This window comes from Taurulus bubalis (genome assembly GCF_910589615.1).
Source record: "Taurulus bubalis genome assembly, chromosome: 15".
Classification (NCBI taxonomy): domain Eukaryota; kingdom Metazoa; phylum Chordata; class Actinopteri; order Perciformes; family Cottidae; genus Taurulus; species Taurulus bubalis.
The window spans coordinates 23895099-23920513 of NC_136603.1; the positions used below are offsets into that span (position 1 = coordinate 23895099).

Below are 25415 nucleotides of genomic sequence, written 5' to 3' on the forward strand. Positions count from 1 at the left end.
GCCCGGACTTCATGTCGCTTTCAGGCTTGCTGACAAAACAGTATAAATTTGTTGGATTCCACGACGCATGTGTACCACCGGCACAATATTTTCAATGTTTTCATATATAAATTATGCCTCAAAAGTCAATATTGTGGAGTGAATGGCAAAATACAAATACAAAAAGGTTCGTTAGGACACAGCTAGTCGTGCTCTAGGAATGACATCACAGCTCTAACCTGCCCCATACACACCCATTGTAAACTCTGAAATGGTTCCCACATTTTCCTAAACTTGAACAATAATTACATGAAAACTGTGCTAGCTATCAAAAAATGCCCAATTGGGCAAATAAACTCCAGACTTTTGTCAACGTTTTAAACTTCAAATCATTTCTCTACGATAAATTATGGCGAGTCACTGTGGGCTCAAAGATGTATGTTTTTCAGTCCTCTTCAGTCCAAAACCCCAGTCAAGTGAATGGGACAATTTCTCGCCGTTTTTCGCACTTTTCGGGAAAATGGCCGGTCGAATCTCTTAGAAAAGTCATAGCACACGATTTCCGATCAGGCCGCACGTTTTGATGTATTTTTTTACGCATGTGCTGGCAACGCTGTGGGAGGAGATACGCGCCAAAGTTTTTGTGGGACTATGATGATTATTAAGCCCGCAGGAGAACATGAAGTGCGCTTTGCTGCAGGGTCTATGACCCCTGCAGCTGAAGCCACACTTAATAACTTTTATAATGTAATAACCTCTGTAATACTCTGCTGCATTTTGTAATGAACAGCTTGAGTGCAACATGTCTTATATTTCCCCACATTTTGCAATAACTCAGTAGATATTGCATTGGTCATTACAAAGTGTGGTATTACACTTTCATATACAAAGGTGCTCAACACAGAACTCTGAGTGTGAACTGGTGCACTCACATGCACTCACATGCATTCACATGCACTCACATGCACTTACATGCACTCACGTGCACTCACATGCACTCACATGCACTCACATGCACGCACATGCACGCGGTCAGCCTGCTATGTGAACAAAGTCCTTACCCCACACACGGCAGCCTGCATCATGGCATCCAGACTGCCTTCTGGAGAGTCCAGGTTCCCAGAAATGTACTGCCCTGTCACTTTCCTTTTGAACTCATCCTCACTCGATGTCATGTTGAGCACATGTCTGTAGCCAAAGGCCGCCTGGCACTTCTGGTCATTCTCGTCACATGGCTTCAGCAGCTTCTCCTTGTTGGTGTTGGTGTAAGGAAGGACGGTCTTATCCACAAAGGCACCAAACCCTGTCGTTATAGAAATGGCTATTATTGTTTTCCTTGCAAGGTAACAAGGTTTCAGACCATTGAGTTGCAATAAAAAAATTAAAGCTGCTCGCAGCTGTGACTGGGCCCTCGCTTCAAGCACGTCGGGGACGCCGACGGGTCGCCGGCTCTCCCGGCCTCGAACATCCGCCTGGCAGGCGAAGGTTCTCGGACGGACGAGCCGGCGACCCTTCGGCTTACTCCGACGTGCTTGAAGCGAGGGCCCAGTCACAGCTGCGAGCAGCTTTAATTTAGAGGAAGATAGATAGATATAAATATATATATATATTACATATATATATATATACACACATATATACATATATATATATATATATATATATATATATATATATATATATATATATATATATACATATATACATATATATCAGGGGTGTCATCGATGGCCACAAACAGAAAAATATATGAAAGTCTGGGCTACTCAGGTGAGGTATATGGCCAAATGAATCAAATTAGGTCAACTATGCATATATATATATATATATATATATATATATATATATATATATATATATATATATATATATATATATATATATATATAAAAGAATCACATCAGAGGAAATTTGGCCTTTTCCAAGTTCCAGAAGAAGTCGGTAGGGAGAGAAACTGAAGCTGGTTCTTCAGAGATTCATCACTGCATCTCCATCAGTTCTAGTTCAGACTCTCTTCACTTCTTCTGCATCATCAGGAAGGGAGTCGAGAACAGCTTGAATTTGTTCTCAATGGCAGAAAGATCTGGGAAGCGCAGACTGAGTTCTGTCATTTGATGTGATGACAGACACATATTTCCTCTTTTTCGCAGAAAGTTTGACCTCTGGAAAATGGAATATATGTATATATATATTTTATACATGTAAATATATATAAAAGATAAAAATATGTATTAAAAGTGATCAAAAGCATGAGGTTTCATGGAACGACGTGGAAGTGGTGTGACGACTATTTCATATGGTTCGTGATCATGCAGCAAGCTGTTGTAACTCCACTGTACTTTGTCAAAACTGTTCCAAAGTTAACATGCTTTATGAGAGGCATGGCTGGAAGACTTCTGCATGCCAATATGAACTCATAGTCAGAGCGCCACCTACTGGGAAACTATGGCAATTTTAACTAGAAATGAAGGATGAAAATGAAATTGGCCGACTTCTGGTACGGTTTAGAGCATGGTCCCAAGAGACTTATTTTTAAGTTTATATGTGGTACATACGCCTATCAAATATTGTATATCTATGTTGAACGTACTGCAAGGGCTGCTTTGTTGAATTTAGTTGAATTTACCCCTAAGAAGTTAATGGGTCCTTTTCTTTTGAACGCAATGAGATACAAACAAGCTTTTGATATATTTTCATGAAATTGAACCTTTAATGATCCACAGAGAATTTTGTAGAAATCGAAGCCAGCGTTTAGGAAAATTTGAGGAAAAAATAGTTTTTATCAAAATTCAAAATGGTGGAAATTCTAAGTAGGCGGACTATAGTGCGACCGCATACTTTTTTGTAGAGCAGACACAACCGGACATGTGTGCCAAATTTCAGGTCAATTGGTGATAGGGGGCAAAAACTGTGGGCTTTCACAACTCACAGGTTGTCAAAAAAAAACACGTTTTAGGGGGCACTATCTGACTTCCTGTACAGTTTAGAGCATGGTCCCAAGAGAGTTATTTTTAAGTTTACATGTGTTACATATTCCTAGCAAATTTCATACATGTAGGTCAACCGTAGCGCTGGGGCTGCTTAATTGAATATTTGTAGGGGGCGCTATCGAGCCGAAGTTCCAGTTTTGAGTCATTTAAGTCATATCAGGCAACTACATCTTTGCCTTTAAATCTGTTTGGCAAGTTTAGTTATGTTTCGATCATGCTCAGTCCCTCAAAAGTACCTTTGTTGTTGACCGCGAAGGATGGGTTGCCATGGCAACAGCGTTAAACAAAAAATCAAATGCTTTAGGGGCTGGCGTCATGAAAGTCTTATGTTTGTCTAGAAGTAATTGGAAGTTGATCTGATTGACCGACTAAGAGAAGCAAGCCAAAGTATAGAAATATTTACTTCATGTTGCCATTAGGTGGCGCTATGACTCTAATTAAAAATTAGACTGCACATGTCTTCAGGCCTGGAGGCTGATCAAACATGTGAAACCTGGAAAGGATCTTATCATGTGGAGTCGAGTTACATCGGTTTATTCGGTCATGGCGAAGGATCGAAATTCCGCGATGCTCCCACACGACGCCGTTCAACGGATCCTTACAATCTTCAAGGTGATGCATTATCAATGTCTTAAGTCTGTTCTGACGCATTTTGAGAGGGATCTGAATAATTTGTGAGGAGCACGGTGTACAAGTAGAAAACATGTAACTTCCTGTTGCCTTTAGGTGGTGCTATGACTAGGATTAAAAATGATCATATGGATGTCTTCAGGGTCAAGAGGTCATGGCATATGAGAAATATGGAGTAGATTCCATCATGTACGGCCGAGTTAAAACAACTTCCATTTTCATGGAAAATGGTGTCTCTTTGCCGCTGTTCTGCGCTCACATAGTTCGATATTTTGAAAATCCTTTGATAACTTTTCCCTGCAAAGGTCTCAACATCATATTGCCCGAATGTGAAATCAGTCGTGTCTAATCTCTAGGAGGAGTTCGACAGAATACAACGCCTGAAAACAAGGAAAATGCCAAAATTGAGCGGTTCACTGCAGCGCCCTCTAGTGTTTGAATATTATGAAACAATTTGACATATTGAGCCACGCCCCTAAGAGGTTAATTGGTTAATAACTTCTGAACGCAATGAGATATCAACAAAGTGGGAGATATCATTTGATCAAATTGAGCCAATGATGATCCACAAAAAATTTCGTAAGAAATGGACCCAGCGTTTAGGAGGAATGGGCAAAAATGTGTTTTTTTACAAAATTCAAAATGGCGGAAAATCTAATTAGGCGCATTTTGTTTTTTTGTAGAGCAGTCCCACCCGGACATGTGTGTAAAATTTCAAGTCAATCGGCCATAGTTGGCAAAAAGCGTAGCCTTTCTGCCTAAAGGGGGCGCTATAGAGACATTTTCTCAGACTTTTGGTCGACACCCAAATTATATTATAATTTTCGCCGAGTCGGATGGGTGTGCAAATTTTGAAGAATGTAGGTTTATCCCAAGCACCTCTTTTCCCTGCGCATAGGTCGCAAATAATAATAATAATAATAATAATAATAATAAATAAACATTAGCATTTCAATAGGTCCTCGACTCTGACTACGTCAGTGCTCGGGCCCTAATAATAATAATACTTAGCATTTCAATAGGTCCTCGACTCTGACTACGTCAGTGCTCGGGCCCTAATAATAATAATACTTAGCATTTCAATAGGTCCTCGACTCTGACTACGTCAGTGCTCGGGCCCTAGTAATAATAATAATAATAATACTTAGCATTTCAATAGGTCCTCGATCTGACTACGTCAGTGCTCGGGCCCTAATAATAATACTTAGCATTTCATTAGGTCCTCGATCTGACTACGTCAGTGCTCGGGCCCTAATTACACACTTAAATACAAATACATAACATTATAACACAGCCTGTGCATGTAAATAGTTTGTGGAAATGGGATACCAACAAAATACAAACTGGTAAGTAAAAGGCAGGGAGAAAAGGGAATAATATAGACTATTTGCCATTCTAGCAGATTCTCACATATTGTTTCTGTTTCTTTTGTCAGACACCTACATTAAAATGAAATTAGATTGTGGCTCATAACTACTTAATTAACCAGCAGTTACTACAAAGCTAAAATCATTATTTTGCAATCAGAAAATATCAAGAAATATCGAGAAAGTCAGTACATCCAAAAAAAAGCATCATAATTGAGCTCCCAGCATGTATGTATGCTTGTAATACATAACTTCAATAACAGGCTGATAGGTGTTGGGTGGATTTGTGGACTGTAGCCTCGGCTGCTGAAAAATGAAGCCAACGAGGAAGTGCCCAAAACTGAATTTTTACAAATGGCAACTTAAGGCTGGTTCCAAAATTGAGTCAATGCCTTCTTAAAAAGAAGTTGAAATTGAAATTTCACAATAGGACTTTGGAAGGCCACATTCAACTCAAGAGTTCACTGGATGAACGTCCCAGTACCAACACACCAACTGAGTAAAATGCTGCAGCCACTGCCAAGGACAAGGCCGGGCTGCAGCGCATCATCCGCTCTGCGGAGAGGGTGATTGGCTGCAATTTGCCATCCCTCCAGAACTTGTTCACTTCCAGGACGCTGAAGCGAGCAAGAAAGATCGCAGCTGACCCCTCTCACCCTGGACACAACCTGTTTGAGTCCCTTCCCTCTGACAGGAGGTTGAGGTCCATCAGGACCAAGACCTCACGCCACACTAACAGTTTCTTCCCGTCGGCAGTCGGGCTCATCAACAGAGCCCGGGTTCCCCACTGACTGATTCTATCATCACAGGACTATTTCTCGGACAATTCTTTCGGACTATTTTCTTTCTTTTCTCTCTTCTTACCGGTCTCTCCACTGCACACTTCATATTTAAACACACATGTCACTTTAACGTACACTTACATTAATGTTATCTGTTGTCTGAGCACTTTATCTTTATCTATAATTGATTTAAATATCATTGCACTGTTGCTGCCGTTGAATGTTGATTGTTGTTTGTCTCGTCTAATGTAATGCACCTTCCACCTAACATAATTCCTCGTTTGTGTAAACATTTCTGTCAATAAACGGTTTCTGATTCTGATTCTGAGGGATGAACTGCGTGAGACGGCTCAGCTACATTCTGTGCCACTACCAACATTGTGTTGGCACACGGAAAACTGAAATACTGTTGACACAGGAAGAAACAGAAGATTTGTCAACACCAAGTTAAGCCCAGCTTCTGGTCTCACTTGTGGAAAGACCACGAGTGAGTCAATCGAACCACAGGAGTCAGCCCAACCCCCCGGGTTTCTGCTGAAATATCGGAATCCCTGACCAACACTGCCAACCGAGGAAGCAGGAAGAAGCGCCGCGAATAAACTAAGCTTCGCTCTGCAGAGTGGAGGGTCTAGATGCAGCCATGCACCCTATACGTCTGGATCCTCAACATTAACAACAAGCTCCAACCTTCCTGAACGCGTGTTTGAGGAGACAAAGAGGAGGTATTGGTAATCACAGCTCCATCTGATCCAGGAAGCCTTTTTGTCTATTGGAAATCATTAGTTGTGTACGTTGTGGCTTTATTATAAAGTGTTTTCAAATAATAGGTATTAGTATTTTAGATGATTCAAATTGTCAGAATTAGATTATAATCAAATTACCTATTTGAGCATGTTCTGTGATACTTTTCAAAGCTGCAAAAAGATCTTGTCCCAGTTCTTTGACATGTTCCAGGTCATCTATCATGGAGTAAGACAGGTCCATCAGATAGTAGAGATCGACTGGATAACCCACAGCTCTCTTAAAGGACACACTGAATGTGGCAGAACGCTCTGTAAACACAGGAAGAGAAACATGTATGCATATATAAAGTTCAATGGCAGTAACTTTATACAATTCTCAAATCAAATATGACGGTAGATGATATTATAACTGCTCTGGTTTTAAACACTGCATTACTCCAGTCCAAGTTGAGTATTAACTGAGTTTACTAACCAGGTCTCAGTCTCAGACTAATCTTCTGTGGACTCAGCTGGACCGGTTCCTGTTGTTTGAACGACGTGGACAGAGCGTCTTTCTGCATAACCTTGACATGGCTCTCTGGGGAGAGGATTTCTGTCGCCTTGCAGCCTCTCATGATCAGATTCTTTTGGGTGTCACAGCGTACGGCATCCTGCTCTCCTGCTTTGGTGAAATTCTGTGGGGAATTAAACCACACAAAAAAAAGTTAAGAAATATATTCTATTCTATACTCAAGATGTACTTAGTTCACTCATCTGTGCTGCATATAATGTTGTAACATTAGACTTACATTATAAGTTCATATTTAAAAATCGTAAACTTTTTCACGATTTATTTGAAAGCCGCTGTACAATACATTCTCAAGTAAAAGCCATATTCATATCATGTGTATCAACTAATATCTGTACTATAATGGATCACAAGATATATTCGGTGTAATGTTTAATAAACACAAATACAGTTTGTATTTCATAATCATTTCCAGTATCGCCTCTGTTGCCTTTCAATACGTTTCTGTAAGTCACAGTTGTCCTGAAGGCAGTTCTGACCTAAAATGTACATACAAAGAGTATTTTGATTTAGTTCCTGTTTGAGATTTTTGTTTTGGCAAAACGCTAAGAATCTTGGCCGTCGTGTAAACATTTCCATGAAAGTACAGGCATTTCTCCATGTATTTATCAATGACGTTTTATGTCCGTGTACTTTGTACTTTTGTACTATGTGAAGTTCTCATGTAGCTTATGGAGAGAGGTCGTCCTGAAACTACAAGGTGCCGGTTCATCCCTGGTCTCATAGTTCCATGTTAAAGTGTCCTTGAGACCCTGAAGCCCCAGAGCTTCACAGCAGCTCACTGCTAGTTAATTACTAAGGATGGTAACATGCAGAGAATACTTTCCCCACTGTGGGGTTAATAAAGGATTAAAGAGAAGAGAAAAAACAATATTTAAATAAAATTAAAAAACTCAAAAATCAACATTCAAGGTCGCCGCAGTGGTTTTAATGGTAGGATAGGCAATGTATAATATGGTATTGCCATATAAATGACTTTGAGATTATATTGTTAGATACATTGTTTAGATTGTGGTGCGTTAAGCTTTAGAGCAGAATTTAAATATTTGTGTCACACTGTGGGAAGGAAACAGAGAAAGAGAGAGAGAGGCTTTGAGTTCAAACGTATCTGAAGACTGTTGTTGGCTTATTGTTCAGGCTTTTGACATAAATATTTATCTTTAGTAAATGAAAGCTGTTGGTGAAAGGACTGGACTTGTATAGCGCCTTTCTAGTCCCATGACCACTCAAAGCTCAAAACACTACTTGTCATCATTCACCCATCAGCACCCATTCACACATTGATGGGAGGCGCTACCATGAAGGTACCACCTGTCCATCAGCACTAGCTAACATTCATACTGATGGGAGGAGCTACCATGAAGGTACCACCTGTCCATCAGCACTAACTAACATTCATACTGATGGGAGGAGCTACCATGAAGGTACCACCTGTCCATCAGGACTAACTAACATTCATACTGATGGGAGGAGCTACCATGAAGGTACCACCTGTCCATCGGACTAACTAACAGTCATACACTGATGGGAGGAGTTACCATGAAGGTACCACCTGTCCATCAGGACTAACTAACATTCATACTGATGGGAGGAGCTACCATGAAGGTACCACCTGTCCATCAGGACTAACTGACATTCATACTAATGGGAGGAGCTACCATAAAGGTACCACCTGTCCATCAGGACTAACTAATATTCATACTAATGGGAGGAGCTACCATGAAGGTACCACCTGTCCATCAGGACTAACTAACATTCATACTGACGGGAGGAGCTACCATGAAGGTACCACCTGTCCATCAGGACTAATTAACATTCACACTGATGGGAGGAGCTACCATGAAGGTACCACCTGTCCATCAGGACTAATTAACATTCACACTGATGGGAGGAGCTACCATGAAGGTACCACCTGTCCATCAGGACTAACTAACATTCATAAATGGGAGGAGCTACCATGAAGTTACCACTCGTCCATCAGGACTAACTAACATACACCGCGGTGGGAGCAATTCAGGGTTAAGTGTCTTGCCCAAGGACACATGGACATTTGTGCTGACCGACACAAATTGTAATATTTTTAGCGTTGCTCGGCACAACTTATTTTCTGTCAGCAGGATGACATTACGCAACACACATCAAGGGTGGGCTTAAAATAACGATGGACAGTTCGGTTTAGGAAACACAACGAACGTCACAAATGTGTCACTTCAAGAGTCTTGTGGTTGAAAGTGTGACATGTGCTTTTTTTACCCCATCATAAGTAGTCTTTCATATTGTTTATTTCTACATCACAAACTCTGACTGCTGCAGTCACATGGATGTTTAATTGTGTCTTCCTCAAACAAGTTTCCATTACCAATGTTTTAGTGCAACACAAAAAAAGGACAAACTAATAGATTCTATTCTGGGACTATTACACAACAGCAATGACGTTGGGCTGGAAGGGGAGAGGATATAGACCATTGATTTAGCTTAACAAAATAAATAATGTGCAAAGAAAAAAAAACAATTGCCAAAATATGGTTCTTAAAAATCCAAACAAAGAAAAATTCAAGTATGTTAAAAGAGTGCAGTTGGTGTCATGGTTGAGTCCAAATATACTTTTTAGTTATAAGTGTGAGAATCTACCATCTCATTAATAACTGCCCATGTAGTTTGATATTGGAGGTTTCTTTTAAGGGAAAGTCGCTGCCGTCTCTGAAACCATGCTGTCATGTCATGAGCCAAACAGCCCAATGGGCACTTCCATAAAGACACACATTGTGTAAGTCAGGAGTTTCATATTGTTTTAAAGTTAACTAGAGACATTTGAAAAACTATATTTTGATTTGTCAAACACGACCTACTGATGAAGTTACAATCATAACATAGTTCATATATGACCAATAGTTTATTTTACACTGCGATCTTCAAGGGTGTTTCTAGAGAGCAGCGCTCTGTTCACAGGAACCTCAGGATGTGGTGGTTGCGTAACGCTGGTTGCATTAGCTCATTTAGAAACTGACAAGGCCTTGTGTGAGATAAACCTGAACTCACATCAGTATGAACATGTCGGCAGCTTGTTTTATTCATAAAGGGTAACACTTTATAATAACTACACACTATTTAACATTAGTAAGTGTTTATGAATTATACGTTTCATAATTGGGTTTTCATACTTTATAAATGATGGATTCCCCATTTGTAAATTAAGTAATATATATTGCAAACCAATTATTATGGACTTATAGATGATGCACTAATGGTTAACATGTGCTTATAAACGTGTTTTAATACTGCAATTCATGATTAATTCAGGTAGTTACGAGTCATTAGTTAAGTATGTTCTGTGACCATCTAAAGTGAGGACTATATATGCTTTACAAAGCATTAATAAATGACATTGACAGACCAGCAGCCTCAAAGCTAACACAAGTCTCAGTTATCTTCTCAACAGAAAAGGGAAATAGACACAACACAAAGTGATAAATAACATGAATATGATGGTGGGTGATGTCCGTCAGTGGCACGAGTGGTAAGTATATGTTTCATAGTTTGCTGGCACATATATATTATTGATTATGCTAGCTATGAATAGCTCGCTACGCTAGCTAGCCAGCTAGCAAGCTCATCACTAACTAGAGGTCCTGAGGCACCATTACGCGGCAACTGAGCCGCTGAACTATCTGAACAATCCAGGTGATAGCTAGATACTCATAATCAATAATATGTATGTGCCAGCAAACCATGAATCATACTCAACACTCGTGCCACTGACGGGCATCGCCTCAGTTCCATCACCTGGCCGGAGTTGTTTTTGGCTCGGGACACACGTTGCGCTCTAGGACCCGGTGTGTCCCACGCACCATATATATCACTTAATTTATAAATGGGGAATCCATCATTTATAAAGTATGAAAACCCAATCATGAAACGCATTATAGTCAAGCTTATTATTCAAGAATAAAACATCTATAACTGTGTTTATGAATTGGATACTAATGAGTTACTAATGAGTGTTCATGTTGGAACAATGCTTTATAAATGATGAATGAAGTGTTTACTCATGCTTTACTAATGCTGAAAAAAAGTGATACCTTCTTTTTTTTCCTTTCCTTAGCAGTGTACTGAATGTATAAAAGCTGTGGTTGTCAGTGTTATTACGTGTTCGTATTGAGCAAAATGGGCAGTGGCAATCAGGGGTGTCCCTGGGGAGGATTGGCTGCCTGTCCAGTTAAAGGCGGGACCTTAGTTCAAACCAAGTGATATGTAGTTCTGTTAAACCGGGCATGGAGCACAGCAGTGAACTGCCGAGCCAGTGAAAAAATCTAAATAAGAATAAGATTTTGGTTTGGTTTGGAAATGAGTGGATAAAATATGGAAGCTTTGATTTGTATTGTACCACTCTGTTGTGGTGTGATTGGTAGATCGATTTACATGTTCAATTAAATCACAGGGATGTAAGAAAGAGTAAGATACTATAATATTAGTATTTAAAGGAGATAGAAGTGGTAGATTAATGTTAGTCTAACGCATAGGTGGGCAAACTAGTTTGCCTACATTTTAATCTGGCCCGCCGAGTATTATAATTATTATAACATTAAAAAAAAAAAAAAAGTTATAGTAAAGACCGCTGTAGCGCTTCTCCGTTCCCAAGTAAAGTTTTCCGAAGCACGATGACCACAACAGACCAGCGTTGATGTTTCTTCATGATTATTTATTGCACAGCCTCTTTTAGGCTTTTCGTGTGTGTGTTCTTCTGCAGCAGAAAGACCGCTGCTGCGCACACGGCTCTGCTGCTCTTTTAGGCTTTTCGTGTGTGTGTTCTTACACACACACGAAAAGCGCTGTGCAATAAATAAGCATGAAGAAACATCAACGCTGGTCTGTTGTGGTCATCGTGCTTTGGGAAAATCAAGTCGGGAACAGAGAGGCGTTACAGCAGTTTGTACGCGCCGTGCGGACCGCTACTTGCCGTGTTCTGCTGAACTAGAGCGACACACAACACTTGCTGTGCTGCCCTGGTCAATTCCACCCCTCCCCCACTGATCCCACAGACAAGGGCGACACTTTTTTTTTATTTTCTTTATTACCGTAATATACCGCAAAACACTGAAAAGCTCCACTTCTTAGCAGTCAGAATCATTTTTAATTATGTCGTAAAGCGTTAACTTTAGAAGAATTACGGTAATATGAATCACTTTCTGTCGCCGGAGACAAGGTTTGTACTCCAACAGTTTTAGAGTTGTAAAATGAACTGACAGCTGCATGCAGAGTATTTTTCCTCAGTATAACTAACATAACTAACCACATTCGACCCACGGAACTGCGCCACCCTGCGCGCTCATGTCACGTGACATATAGGGTTCTGTCTGTCAGCCTCCTGCCATCCTCCTGCATTGATCCCTTCTGTCACAATGAGTGGACCCAAAAAAAGACAAGTCGACAGTGAGTGCAGAGTCTTTAATGAGTGGACTGCTAAGTATTTTTTCACCGAAGTACGATCAGAGGCAGTATGTCTTATTTGCCAAGAAACCATTGCAGTATTCAAAGAATACAATATTAGCCGCCACTTTTCCGCCAAGCATGCTAACTATGCTAGCCAACAGTCAACGACAGAACGGGCGGCTACTGCTAAGAGGTTGGCAGCCAATTTAAAGAGTCAGCAAAATATTTTTCTCCGCCAAACTGCTATACAAGAATCAAGCACCAAGGCAAGTTTCTTGCTAGCATTCAAATTAGCAAAAGCCAGCAAGCCTTTCTCTGAAGGAGAGTTTTTGAAAGAATGTATGGTAGAAACAGCAGGTCTCTTATGTCCAGAGAGCAAAAACAAATTTGAAAAATTGAGTTTATCACGCAGAACAGTGACTCGGCGTGTAGAAAAAATTGATGAAGATTTAACCAGCGAGTTGAACAAAAAAGCTGAGTCATTTACGTTATATTCTCACACCGCCCCCTGCCGGCCTCGCCGTGGTCCAGTGTAGAGCCACGGGTCTCACACCGCCCAGCACCCCCTGTGGCGGACCACAGGCTCCCCACCTTCCCTTTGGCTCCAATAATCAGTTTTACCAGATACTCATACTCTCATGTGGTCTGCATTTGGGTCCGCAACATTGTCCTCCCGTGACAGGTTCACACAAACACTCTCCATCCATCTGATACTGGCCCGGCCCGTCTGTCAATTTTTTTTATTCAATGTGGCCCCTGAGCCAAAAAGTTTGCCCACCCCTGGTCTAACGTGTGTGTGCAGTCCCACTTCAGTCCCACTTCAGTCCCACTTCAGTCCCACTTCCGCCCCACCTGAGTCCGTCCTGTCTGGACACCCCTCATGTGAACCCCATGCAGGTCACATGATGCTGCGTCTTACCAGCTGTTGGCACCACACACAGTATTTCCCGGATCGGATGCAGTCCCCACAGGTGTTGACCACAGACTTTGAGCAGACTTCCTCTTGTTGACTCAATTCTGCAAAGAAAAACACAAACTCAACGCAAAATCTGCACAAACTCAACCATCTTTTCGGTTTGTTTAGTTACTTAGTTAGATTAGTAGTGTGTTTCACGTTTATATCACGTAAATACATATTTGTGGAATAGTCATGCTGGTCCACTTCATTTTGCACTAGAGTGAATACAGACTTCTGCTGTCAAGAATTCCAAAATCCTTCAATCTTAACTCTATATTGGAGATATTAATTGAATTATTATTCAGAGTTTCAATTGGCAGTTTAATATACTTTATAAAATTGTTTGAATTGATCATATTATTCCATATGTTTATGAATTATTTTGATAACTAATTACTTTTGATCACCAATTCAATGCCTTTTTTTTAGCTACATAGTTTTTGTATCGACATCTATTGATAATTTAATTAATAGAAATGTAGTTGATATGAATAATTATCTTTAATATTTGTTATTAACCAGACGTGCATCCCCTTAAGAGCACTGATAATAGGGCATAAATGCAGCATTCACCACATTAGTTCAGGAAATCCACAGTAAATATATTAGTTATTTATCATGGTCTTTTGTGCCTTACACAATGGCCGACGACAGAAGGAGATAAGATGGCCTACGATGTTCTGATGCTGTTTAGTTCCAGGGCTCGATAAAGACACTCGACAGGCTGTATAAAACATGGTCGCTACTCTGGCCTCTGCTCAATAGCTGTGCTGTGATCCAGCTGCAGACATTTTAATTCAACTTAAAGAAAGATTTACCTTTACTTTGTACTCTATTCAATGGAAATTGCCATCACATTTTTTTCAGCCCCTTGTTCCCCAATTACAAAACAAATTCGGCGAATATCATACGATAACAGGATAAAAAGCTTTGAGCCTGTTGCTAGTGGCCTCTCTGGTCTCAGTCATGTGACTCACATGATGTATGTATGTTATAATTAAACACATTCATTAGTAGGGCCTTGAATATTTTCAAATAAATAACTTTTCTAAACGTACCATTTCTTCCCATCAGCAGGAGAAGGAGAAACAGGAACCGATCCATTTCCTGATGACAAAAAGCAAAAGTTTTTCAAAATGTGTATATCACCATAAATGAAGGTGCCTTGGTCTTGATACATGTAAACAAGACTTGTGTAGGTGCAATGTATAAGATCTGACCACCTACTCCAAACCAATGGGCTGTGCATTTCTGGGTGAAGTAAAGGTGAAATGCAGTTTACAGTCTAAATTTACAAAATGTACAAATAAACCACCACATCAGGATGTCATAATAACACGTAGACCTGATACTCTGCATGTGTAGTTTATGTTAGCCATCTGTGTGTTTAAAGGGACACTAACTGGGACTTTACATTCTGATAGTTTGCTTAGTGAAATATTCCCAATGGGACATTATTGGATTTATTGCACTAAACAAGTGGCAGAAATGAGAAAACAACCTGGACCTTTTGTTTTTACATAGAAGCCTGGCCAGATCGAAAATATCGCTTAATGTACTCAAATAACATTGTCACGAATTCCATCCTTGAAATGTCACCTTTTTCCCTTAAAATACAACAAATGATATGTTGTTTATAGGCTTAAGATCACAAGCTATTGCCTTTGATATGTGATGCTTGTATTCCAGAGAAGAGGGTGCTGTCATGCCTGTCACCTTGGTTACACTGTGATGTCTGTAACTTTGTCTCATCGCTCTTCATCATTTGTTCCAGTTTCTGATAAGTAGCCAGCCAGCCAATTGATCAGCATAGAAGTGTTCGATAGAAACAGAAATCTAAATCGTGGCACTTTTACTTCTCATTGTTTTGTCCAAAAAGCTTTTAGTCAATGGACATTTGCATGAAAGCCATTTGAAATTGTGCACAGTGCTTATCAACCAACTGCCTGGACATGTGTTTTGAGGCGAGCAGTGCACAGGAAGATCCATCTCAGCTGATCTTGTAAGTAGTGCTGTTGTAGCCTTCTGATAAGGTCAAAACAAGGTCACTACTGCAGCCATATGCACGTCAATTCAGACTCTTACCTGTAGACATAGCACTTAGGAATTTGCTGCATTGCTGATTTGGTTATGATTTGAAAATGTTGGGGCACTTTGACAATTGACAATAAATGGCTTAATCCAAAAACAAAAACCCCATGTTGTGTCATTAAAATATCAAAGGTCCTTGAAAAATGATACGTGTTCACCAACTGTCAGAGCTCACACGCACACTCACAACTTGTCCACTAAAGACTTGGGTTGAGACCATTTAAGGTAAAGGGGAACCAAGTGTTGTGTTATCATTACATTTCCGCTTTGTGACTCATAAGAAGGCAGAATGCATCTATATTTATGTATGGCCATATGCGTCGTTGTTAACTCTCCTGCTGCAGCTGTCTGTGGTTAAAAGGACAAGTTGACACTGAGTAACACACAAGCTCCAAGTACACATATCTAAATGAGATTACAGTGCATGATGTAGTCCAATACAACACTGCTAACTATTGCCTCAGAAATGAGCATAGCTTTGATCCAACACATTGTGACACAGTTCCACTACTGTGTTCAGTCATGAATACAATGTACACTTTTCTTATAACTCAGAAACAATGATCTGGACACTGATGCCACCTCATAAAGCTGTATCTCAATGGAATGATACCGATTTTGACACATGGACTAAATGATGATATCATAAAACATGCTTCAGTGGTGCTGTTTCCAAAACAATTGTTCAATGAAAGGATGCGAACCAGCTGAACCACACCAAACCTCGAGCGTGAGCAGGAGGACGGAGCCTTGCTGAAGAGAACCAGCCGTGCTGAAGCTGCACACAGGACACCACTTCATGGCCATCTTGAATTCGCCCTGACTTCAGTCACTTTTTAATGAAATTAAGAGGTCTGCTGTACTTGTTGTAAGTGGACACAAAGACTCACTTTGAGATTCAGAGATCCGGCTGAGAATACCTTTCTCGGTTCTAGTCCAATGTGTCTGCCAGGAGTTGATTCACTTCCTCTCAGAAAACAAGAAGCTTGTCCTTCTTGTTTAACTATAAATTCACAGTGTTGTTGCAATATATACGTTTTTAAATGTTATAATCGACTTCTCTGACTCAATATTACACTATGATATAACATATAGTTCTTCACAACATGTTTGATGATGTAAAATACAGTCTACTTTGTCTTTCATTCGACTTTGTTTGAAACACATCACCAGTTTTTCATGGAAGAATTTCAAAAAGAAAACATGAGGAGGGTTATAAATGTCAATACAAAATATGTTATAAAGCAAACTTACCAGTGACAGGAAGACGTCTGTGGTTGACGGCTATGTTGCTAGATAGACTACACCCACATGACAGGAAGTGTGAAACAAACTCGAGAGAACAGGAAGGGGTGTGTCCCAGAGGAGGCCATACATCCTGATTAAAAATGCATTGCACATTACATTGCCAGCCAGAAGGCAGTAACATTTAAATCACTAAAATAAGGACTGTAGATGTTATCATTCGGATTCGGGCCAAACCCAGCGGGAGACATTTATTGTCTTGTTCCAGATGACACGCTGATAACTGTAATGGAAATTTTAACTTCTCAATTTCCTTCAGCGGAAAGCAAATGCGATGTGAAACACTTAAATGTCTTTAAGTATTTATTGAACAGAAACTAGTAAATAATTCAATTGAATGGGCAGAGCTCTTTCCCCACAAATGATTCAGAGGTCTGACCCGGAAAAATAGTTCACATGAGTTTTATACATCAACAATTATTTTTGAAATGGTTGCCCTATCCCCTTTCCCCTCCCCCCACGCTGCCATCCGCGTGTAGACAGGAGACGGTCCACGTCACCCAGCTGGCGCCTGCCCCTTGGTCACGGCCCTGAGAAAAGAAAAGTGATAGCCAAAAGGAAGAAAACAAGAAAACAGAGGAATCCAAAACAATAGGAAGATACCCTTGCTATCATCCCAAGGATGGCTCGGTTCAGTCTGGGCGAACTGACCTCACCAAATGGTCCACATGTTTAAGAATAATACCTTCTAAATAAAATCTCCACCACAATAACAACTCTAAAGATGAAAATGCCAGGTCACATGAGGACACATACGATTATTCTTCAACATATTAAATGGGGTGGATGCTTTGCCACTTGTAAATTATCGCATGCAAACTCATAGAAGCACGCAGCCGAGGCTGAAAGTCTCAGAGGGTTCACTGAGAACATTACAGTCAGATCTCTGATTATGTTCCTTATAGATACTGATTATTTACATCTCTCAGGGGGCAGTTTTATACAATTCTGGTATGTAAAAAAGAACATTAAAATAAAAAAGAAACTAAAAGGAATTTAATATATATATATAATTTAATTGGGGAAGGGATGTGGGGGTTGTGTTGAATGAATTGGATGAGACGATTGGAGTGGGAGACTGAACAATATAAAACATATTTATACACTGGTAATTAATATATTGAAATGTGTGTTGTATAATCTATCCTGGAGTGAGATGTGACTATGAGAGTATAATCTATATTCCCTTTCTGTTGGGCCTCTATGTATCTGTCAATCCAAGGCCCTTCATCAATAGTTTAATTGCCATTCTATCTTTTTGTATATTTAAAAAATGAGTTGTTTTGTCTAGAGCCCCATCCAAAATGTGATTAAAATCTCCAGCTATGATTGTGTGCCTATCAACTATGTTTCTCACTAATTGATTTACTTCATGAAAAACGCTTGGATCTTCTATATTTGGGGCATATATTACGTATGTGTGCATGTTAATGCATGTGTTTTATACAGATCTATCTCTTCATGGAGCAAAGTGGACATTCATTACTTTTTATTTAACAAGTATGCCTTTTGTTTAGTCTGATTTCTCTTCAATTGGCTCTCATAAATGTCTATTCAGATGGTGTGTGTATATGTGTGTCATTTGGACACAAAATACCATTTTGAGAAGAAACAACATTGTTTTGAACGTTTATTTTTGTGGAGTTTTGCGTTGTGTGTAGAGTTCTGAGGTTCCAGAAAATGCCTTTAAACTATTGAGGAAAACCTGTAATGAAAAGTAAATCCTGAGGAAGGTCCCACCGCCTCACTGGTCCTCTGAAGAGCCTGTTCACATGCCGCTCTCCCTCCGCCAGGAGCGCTGCGCCATCTCCCGTCAGTCCTCCATACTTTCACTTTTGATTCGAGTCCTTCAGAGTCGCAGCTGCTCTCTGTTCTCACTTTACAACAGTCGACAGGAAAATAAAGCAGCAAAGAAGTACAGAGCAGGTAGTAATCGGTTCACCGTTCATATTGGCTTATTTAACTGGCGTTTCTTAGTCGCAGGATACTTTGTTTACCAAATGTCTCTTTCGAAACCGTCAGGTAATGGCTGACATACACAGGAACCGCCCGGCTGATGGCAAGGTAAGGACCGTGTGTCGTGACCCAGCCACATGATTAGCATTATCATTAGAGTTTAACAGAGCTAATGTTCCTCATGGGCAGGAGGACGCCGCAGCCTTTGAGGAGGCCAAGAAAGAGCTGGAGACGTGGAAGGTAAAGGTTCACCTCCTGACTGTGTGCACTGGACCCTCTGGAACTTGTCAAGCTTTGTACAGAGAACTGTTTTTACTTTGTAACTTAACCTAATGTAGTTCTGAAGTTACTTTGTAACTTAACCTAATGTAGTTCTAGAGTTACTTTGTAACTTAGCCTAATGTAGGGCTAGAGTTACTTTGTAACTTAACCTAATGTAGACCTAGAGTTACTTTGTAACTTAACCTAATGTAGGGCTAGAGTTACTTTGTAACTTAACCTAATGTAGACCTAGAGTTACTTTGTAACTTAACCTAATGTAGACCTAGAGTTACTTTGTAACTTAACCTAATGTAGACCTAGAGTTACTTTGTAACTTAACCTAATGTAGACCTAGAGTTACTTTGTAACTTAGCCTAATGTAGGGCTAGAGTTACTTTGTAACTTAACCTAATGTAGGGCTAGAGTTACTTTGTAACTTAACCTAATGTAGGGCTAGAGTTACTTTGTAACTTAACCTAATGTAGACCTAGAGTTACTTTGTAACTTAACCTAATGTAGACCTAGAGTTACTTTGTAACTTAACCTAATGTAGACCTAGAGTTACTTTGTAACTTAACCTAATGTAGGGCTAGAGTTACTTTGTAACTTAACCTAGTGTAGGGCTAGAGTTACTTTGTAACTTAGCCTAATGTAGACCTAGAGCTACTTTGTAACTTAGCCTAATGTAGACCTAGAGCTACTTTGTAACTTAGCCTAATGTAGACCTAGAGCTACTTTGTAACAATCAAATGTTAAAAATTACCAAATGATGTAGGCAGCTATATTTTACATTGATAACAAATATGATATATTTAGCCTAGATGGGCGCTTCAACAAGAAATGTTGTTCATCACTATTAATTGTATTTAGTGTATATTGTTGAGTGAGCTGTGAGCTGTGGCCTTTTACCTTGTCAGTGTTTTGAGTAGGATGACAGGAGATGTTGTGCATCATATCAATGGGGTACAACACACTCACAATCAAATCTAGACCTGCCCTCGCCAAAAGGCTGACTAGCTGGCGCACAAGCGTACCCAAAAAGTTCAACCCAAAGCTATAGGCACATGTTGGAGGGTTAGAGCAGACGACGTAAACTCCGGTGCTCGTTGGTTGCGCTCGACCTGCCAGAGCTTTCTGGGTATGCTGGAGTGGACGCTGGCTGATATACAATGGAACGTTTTCAAAAAGATTGATTATGGCTGACAGTTATCCAAACAAATATGTGTTGGTCAACCACACCATTAGATCTAATTAGTCATTTATGATTTTGTTTATTTGTTAAAATAAATCTGAGAAGTTGGATATCAATGTGTGGCAAATGCTGACCTAAGGAATGGAGAATTCCTCTCTCTGAGCAGAAAATAGGTACTCTCTCCTCATCAAGTATGTTTATATGGACATGAGTATCTGGGTATTCATATCCTCCTTTCAAATTCAGGGATTAGTTTCCTCTCGTCCCTCTGGTGGAATCGATCCATGCAGATTCTGTAGTGTCCAGGTTGGTGAATGGAATTTGGTTTGTGGTGTTGACGGAATAAAACGATTATCTGGAGCAGGAACTACTTTCTTTTGTTAGAAACAGCCTCTATGCAAACTGTCCACAGGTCTCTCATTGTCTCTCTGAACTTGTCCGTCTGTTCCTTTTAAGACCAAAGCAGAGAAAGCCGATGATGTGAAAGCCAGGCTGATCTTGGAGAAACTGGAGGAAGATGAAGCCAAGGCAGACGCCCAGAAGGAGATGATGGCTTACGCTAAAAAGCAACAGGAGTGTCAGAAGGAATTCACTCAAAGCATGAACACAGTGAAGGTACAGTTCCTGTCATCTCGGTAACACCTACAGAGAGAATTATAAGGCACTCACTGCTTGTTGTCTCTGGATCCTCTCAAATAGGATGAACTCCTGCAGCTTGGTGGACGCAGACAGGATTTGCTCAACAAACTGAAGGAATGTGAAGCTGCGCTCGAAGCGAAGAGGGCCGAGTCCACAAAACTAAAGCAGAAATTCAAGGTGGGAATGAAGTCAGTGCATCTATAATAGAACTACACCAACCTGCCACCGTATAGCAGCAACAGAATACAACATCCTAATAATATAACAAGACATTGGCATATTCAAAAATACAAACTCCAACAACTGTACTTTATATAATTATTGTTGTGTTGATTGCAGATCTATGCCCAGATTCCAGACACAGAGGTGGAGTTCAGGGCTCAGAGTAAAGAGGAGAGTGGCGACAACAGTCAGCCAATCAGAGGAGTGTTTGCCATCAGCCAGAGACCTACTGTGCTCCTGCAGGGAGGACAGGCACTCATCACCTTCGAAGAAGAGAACGGTACACTTCTGTCTGATAGACTGGAATATGAGAAGTATCTGTCTTATCATCCCTCTTTTCTTATATTTAGATATTAATAAACCCCATAGTAATGAGTCTTAACAAGTCTGTTTTAAGGGCTGACTGGCTGTGTCAAACACGCTCACACAGCCAGCAGTCCCGGTTTGCCGCGTTGAGGAGGGCGATGGACACAAAAAGGAGGACTTTCCTTTTCTTGTCAATGCTTATTTTGTTCTGCACAAAAGTACAGAGAAAGTGTAAAGGAACAAACTCATAAATGCTCTCCAGTACGACGAACGTCAGGCGTGTTAGTATAGACCAGTGGTTCTCAAACTCACGCCCCATTTTGGAGGAAGAATAATGTTCACGCCCCACCGCCCCAACAAAATTGTAACAAAATGGTCCATTCTGAATTTTTATTGAAATAACTTTTTGTAACTCCTCTATCCGTGCTTTTTCAAATAATAGAATAAAGGAAATTACAATCACTTTCAAGTAAACCAGGTCGCTCCATCAGAGAGACATTCATGTGGATGAAGCCGGACTGACGATGATGTTTCTGTCCTCCAGTGGCTTCTCAGATCCTGAAGATGGCCAAGTGCTCTGTGACCTGTGACAACATCACTTTGGATGTGACGCCAAAAAGAATAACCATGGCTCCTGCTGTTAAGTTTGAGGTACGTCTTGTTGTCCACACACACACACACACACACACACACACACACACACACACACACACACACAGACTTTCAATTCTGTAATGCCATGAGAAAAGCAGTAATAGTAATTTAACTAATAATAGCAATAAGAGCAGTGAATATAAAATAGTAAAATCTGTAATAGTAACATCTGAATATTGAACTATTATTTCCTCACATGTAGCTTTTGGTTGTACTTGGAGCAGCAGCAGAGTGTTAAGATCAACTCGGTTTCTTTTCTCCCCGAGACGCTGACAAAATAAACTCATTTCCCAGCAGCAGCACAGACTCACAGAACGGTGTTGCTCAATGTGTTGCATACTGTACTCAGGGTCTGTGAGTAGTTCTGTCATCGTTTGTGCCGTAGATCCAGCTTGACGTGTCCAGGAAGGAGCTCAAGGTTTCCAACATCCCCACTTCCATGCCAGAGGAGAGAATAAAGGAGCGCCTGGAGATGAGTTTCTCCAGACCCAGCAGAGGAGGAGGAGAGGTGGACGGTGTGGAGTACGACAGAAACACCGGGACGGGACAGGTCACCTTCCTCCACCCTGGAGGTACAACTCTCTGGGCCAGAGCTGCAGAGCAAACGGGTCTTAGTGGATTTGTGGACTGAAACTCCAGACATTCAAATGGAATGAAAATATTCAAATGTTCAGGGCTAATTTGATCATGAAGGCAACAAGAGTCCAGAACAGTTCTGTAGAGCAGGAGCAGGTTGGAGACCGGCCGCATGCCACACTAACACTGAGGGGAATGCAGCCCTGTACATGTGTCTTCAGAGGAACGATGGCTGATTTCATAGTCTGTAACCACAGCAGCCTCAGATGGTTTCTGTAGAGGGACATCATGACTCAGCACTATGGTTACGCCTGGTCTTCAGTTTGAATTCAGGTCCAACATCTGTTCACATGTCTCCAGCTGTTAGTCATCTCCTTTAATGGAAACTGACACTCCAGCTGGTTTGATACAGAAAACTCTGCAGGGGTACCTTTTCTGGCTGCTTGAGCCAAAAGAGAGGGAGGCTGTGAACAACGGAAGAGGAAGATGAAACGGGTGGTGCTCAATGTCTCATCTCTCATGTGGAGACATCTTAGGGATCCCAGTTTGTTAATGTGCGCCTTATTCATTTAAAAGCAGTCAGGGATGGATTAGAAGGGTCCTGTTGGGGTTCAGGGATGGATTGTCCATGTGTCAACACAGGCTGGGACCTCATTGTGTGTGTGTGTGTGTGTGTGTGTGTGTGTGTGTGTGTGTGTGTGTGTGTGTGTGTGTGTGTGTGTGTGTGTGTGTGTGTGTGTGTGTGTGTGTGTGTGTGTGTGTGTGTGTGTGTAGTTGCTGAAAGCCTGGCCCTGAGAGGGAAGTACAATGTGGATCTGGACTCTGAAGTGAACGTGCAGGTTGGACCCATTTACCAACACCAGCTGTGCAAGTTCCAGGTGAGCTCCAGCACGTGTTCTCATCATATGCAGCATATTATGGTCTGCATTCCACTCACGATTGTACCTGAACCTGCTGTGATCCTCTGCTGAAGTTTCTACAGAATATTTGACATGTTACTGACAAAGTAAACGTATGTTCACCATCATGTGTTTAATGTTAACGTGTTGTTCATTCATGGTGTTTAATACACAAGTGATTCCCAAAGACAGTCAGGACCCACCAGCGGGTCCCTCTATAATTTGCTATTGAGGGAATTAAGGGGGTCTGAAGTGTCAATCAAGACAGACCCCACCACCCCCGAGATGCCTGTATGGAGTTTATCTATTCAAGATGATATAAGGTTATGTGGACATGACAGTAAAACTGGTCGGGAACGCTCATTTCTGCACAAAGGTGCCTCGTGATTCAGAGATGAGGTCTGTTGGGTCGTGGCAGGTTGTCTGTTGTATCTGTGATTGGCATAAAACACTTCATCCTTGTATCAAATCCTGATCAACAGCTCCGTGGCTTCACCAATAACCTTAATCTGCTGGCCATTTAATTTCAGACCTTCTGTGGCTCTCCGAAGCGGACCATCCTCCTGGATGACATCGAGGACAAGGAGGACGAGGAGGACCTGCAGGACCACCTGGAGATCCACTTCCAGAAGCCCAGCAACTACGGCGGTGAGATAGAGAGCATCCAGTACACCTGCAGGGGAAAGGCTCTGCAGGCCTTTTTCTGTGAGGACTCTCCTCCTACAGCGGCAACATGAGCACCTCGTCTATTGTCTGTCTCCTATGTTTGAATTAGAAAACCATATCTGTGATGTATGAATATGATATGGAAATGACATTTATTTTCTGTCCTGCTGGGAATTAGATGAAAAGATTGATTGATTTCATGGACCATGCTTTTAACAATGTATGATTTTCCTGACACGGGTATAGAGGACTATGTCAACAGTGGGCTACAATCACCAGGATCACATATTTCCCTGTAAATGGTGTTGGATTCGATGTTACACGGTTCTGTAGCAACGTGTTGATTCTCTTCCCTTCAGTGCACAAATACAAGCTGCAGATGAAGCAGTGGGCTCAGTGATTGTCTGATTATTGTGAGTGACACTCGACTTCCTGTTTTAGGCCAAAGCTCAACATGGTTTACTTCTGTCAGTCTGTTCTCATTAAAAGATCTGAAGGCCGAATCAACCACATGAGTAGTGTTTTCTTACTGAAACGGGATCCATCCAAACATGGCTCACTAAGTCTGGAGGGCTGCTTCCCACATCGTCCTATAAACCCTCCGGACTAAATGACCTTTCTGTCTGTCCTTCTGAATGCAGTTTGAGTTTTTCTCCTCTAATATCCGACCAGGTGTGGCCCAAACTCTACAACGTTGCTGTGCAGTAATTGATAGAGTTAGTAAGTACTCTGTGACTTTGCTTCAATCATGAGCAGAACGGGTGATTAATACCAACAGGATTTTTTTTTTACAAAAACGAGTAAATACGAGTAGATTATTTTAAATGCCTTCATTTCGTGAGGAAAGAGTCCTCACGAAATGAAAATTATTTAAAATTTTTAATTTTTTTTAATTTTTGGAGTTTGTGTCTCTAAACATGATCAGTGTAACGGAGTTGTTTTCTGGTCCGGATCATTCAAAACCAAATCCACTTAAAATATTGATGCAAAGGATCGTATGTTTTCAGTTGATTTAATGGTGTTGAACTACTACTTATATTAATAAAGACACAGTTATCATCACTGTCAGAAGGGAGATGTTTAATCTGTAGTCTGTTACCTGTTTAAAACACTGCATTCAGTTTGTATACACAGTGTGTGGTATTTATACTGTGATATATATATATATATATATATATATATATATATATATATATATATA

General features: G+C 40.7%; 2 protein-coding genes across 2 annotated transcripts in view; one reads left to right on the top strand and one right to left on the bottom strand.

The window, feature by feature from the left end:
- itgb2 (integrin, beta 2) overlaps positions 1–16345 on the bottom strand; it is a gene marked incomplete at its 5' end in the record, with an annotated part of 23066 nt that extends 6721 nt beyond the window's left edge. Inside the window, 6 exons of the mRNA XM_079230990.1 lie at positions 1041–1282; positions 6630–6800; positions 6964–7165; positions 13409–13506; positions 14506–14554; positions 16262–16345. Of these exons, the coding sequence (XP_079087116.1) occupies positions 1041–1282; positions 6630–6800; positions 6964–7165; positions 13409–13506; positions 14506–14554; positions 16262–16345 (846 nt within the window). The remainder of the gene's footprint in view (positions 1–1040; positions 1283–6629; positions 6801–6963; positions 7166–13408; positions 13507–14505; positions 14555–16261) is intronic.
- Positions 16346–18741: 2396 nt separating this feature from the next.
- On the top strand, positions 18742–24715 carry nmi (N-myc (and STAT) interactor). The gene is made up of 10 exons (XM_079230726.1): positions 18742–18769; positions 18866–18907; positions 18989–19039; positions 20709–20867; positions 20952–21068; positions 21231–21393; positions 21964–22070; positions 22459–22645; positions 23424–23527; positions 24079–24715. Exons 2-10 carry the CDS (start codon positions 18869–18871, stop codon positions 24283–24285), a joined length of 1134 nt encoding a protein of 377 aa, XP_079086852.1. The 5' UTR covers positions 18742–18769; positions 18866–18868; the 3' UTR covers positions 24286–24715.
- Positions 24716–25415: the final 700 nt, after the last annotated feature.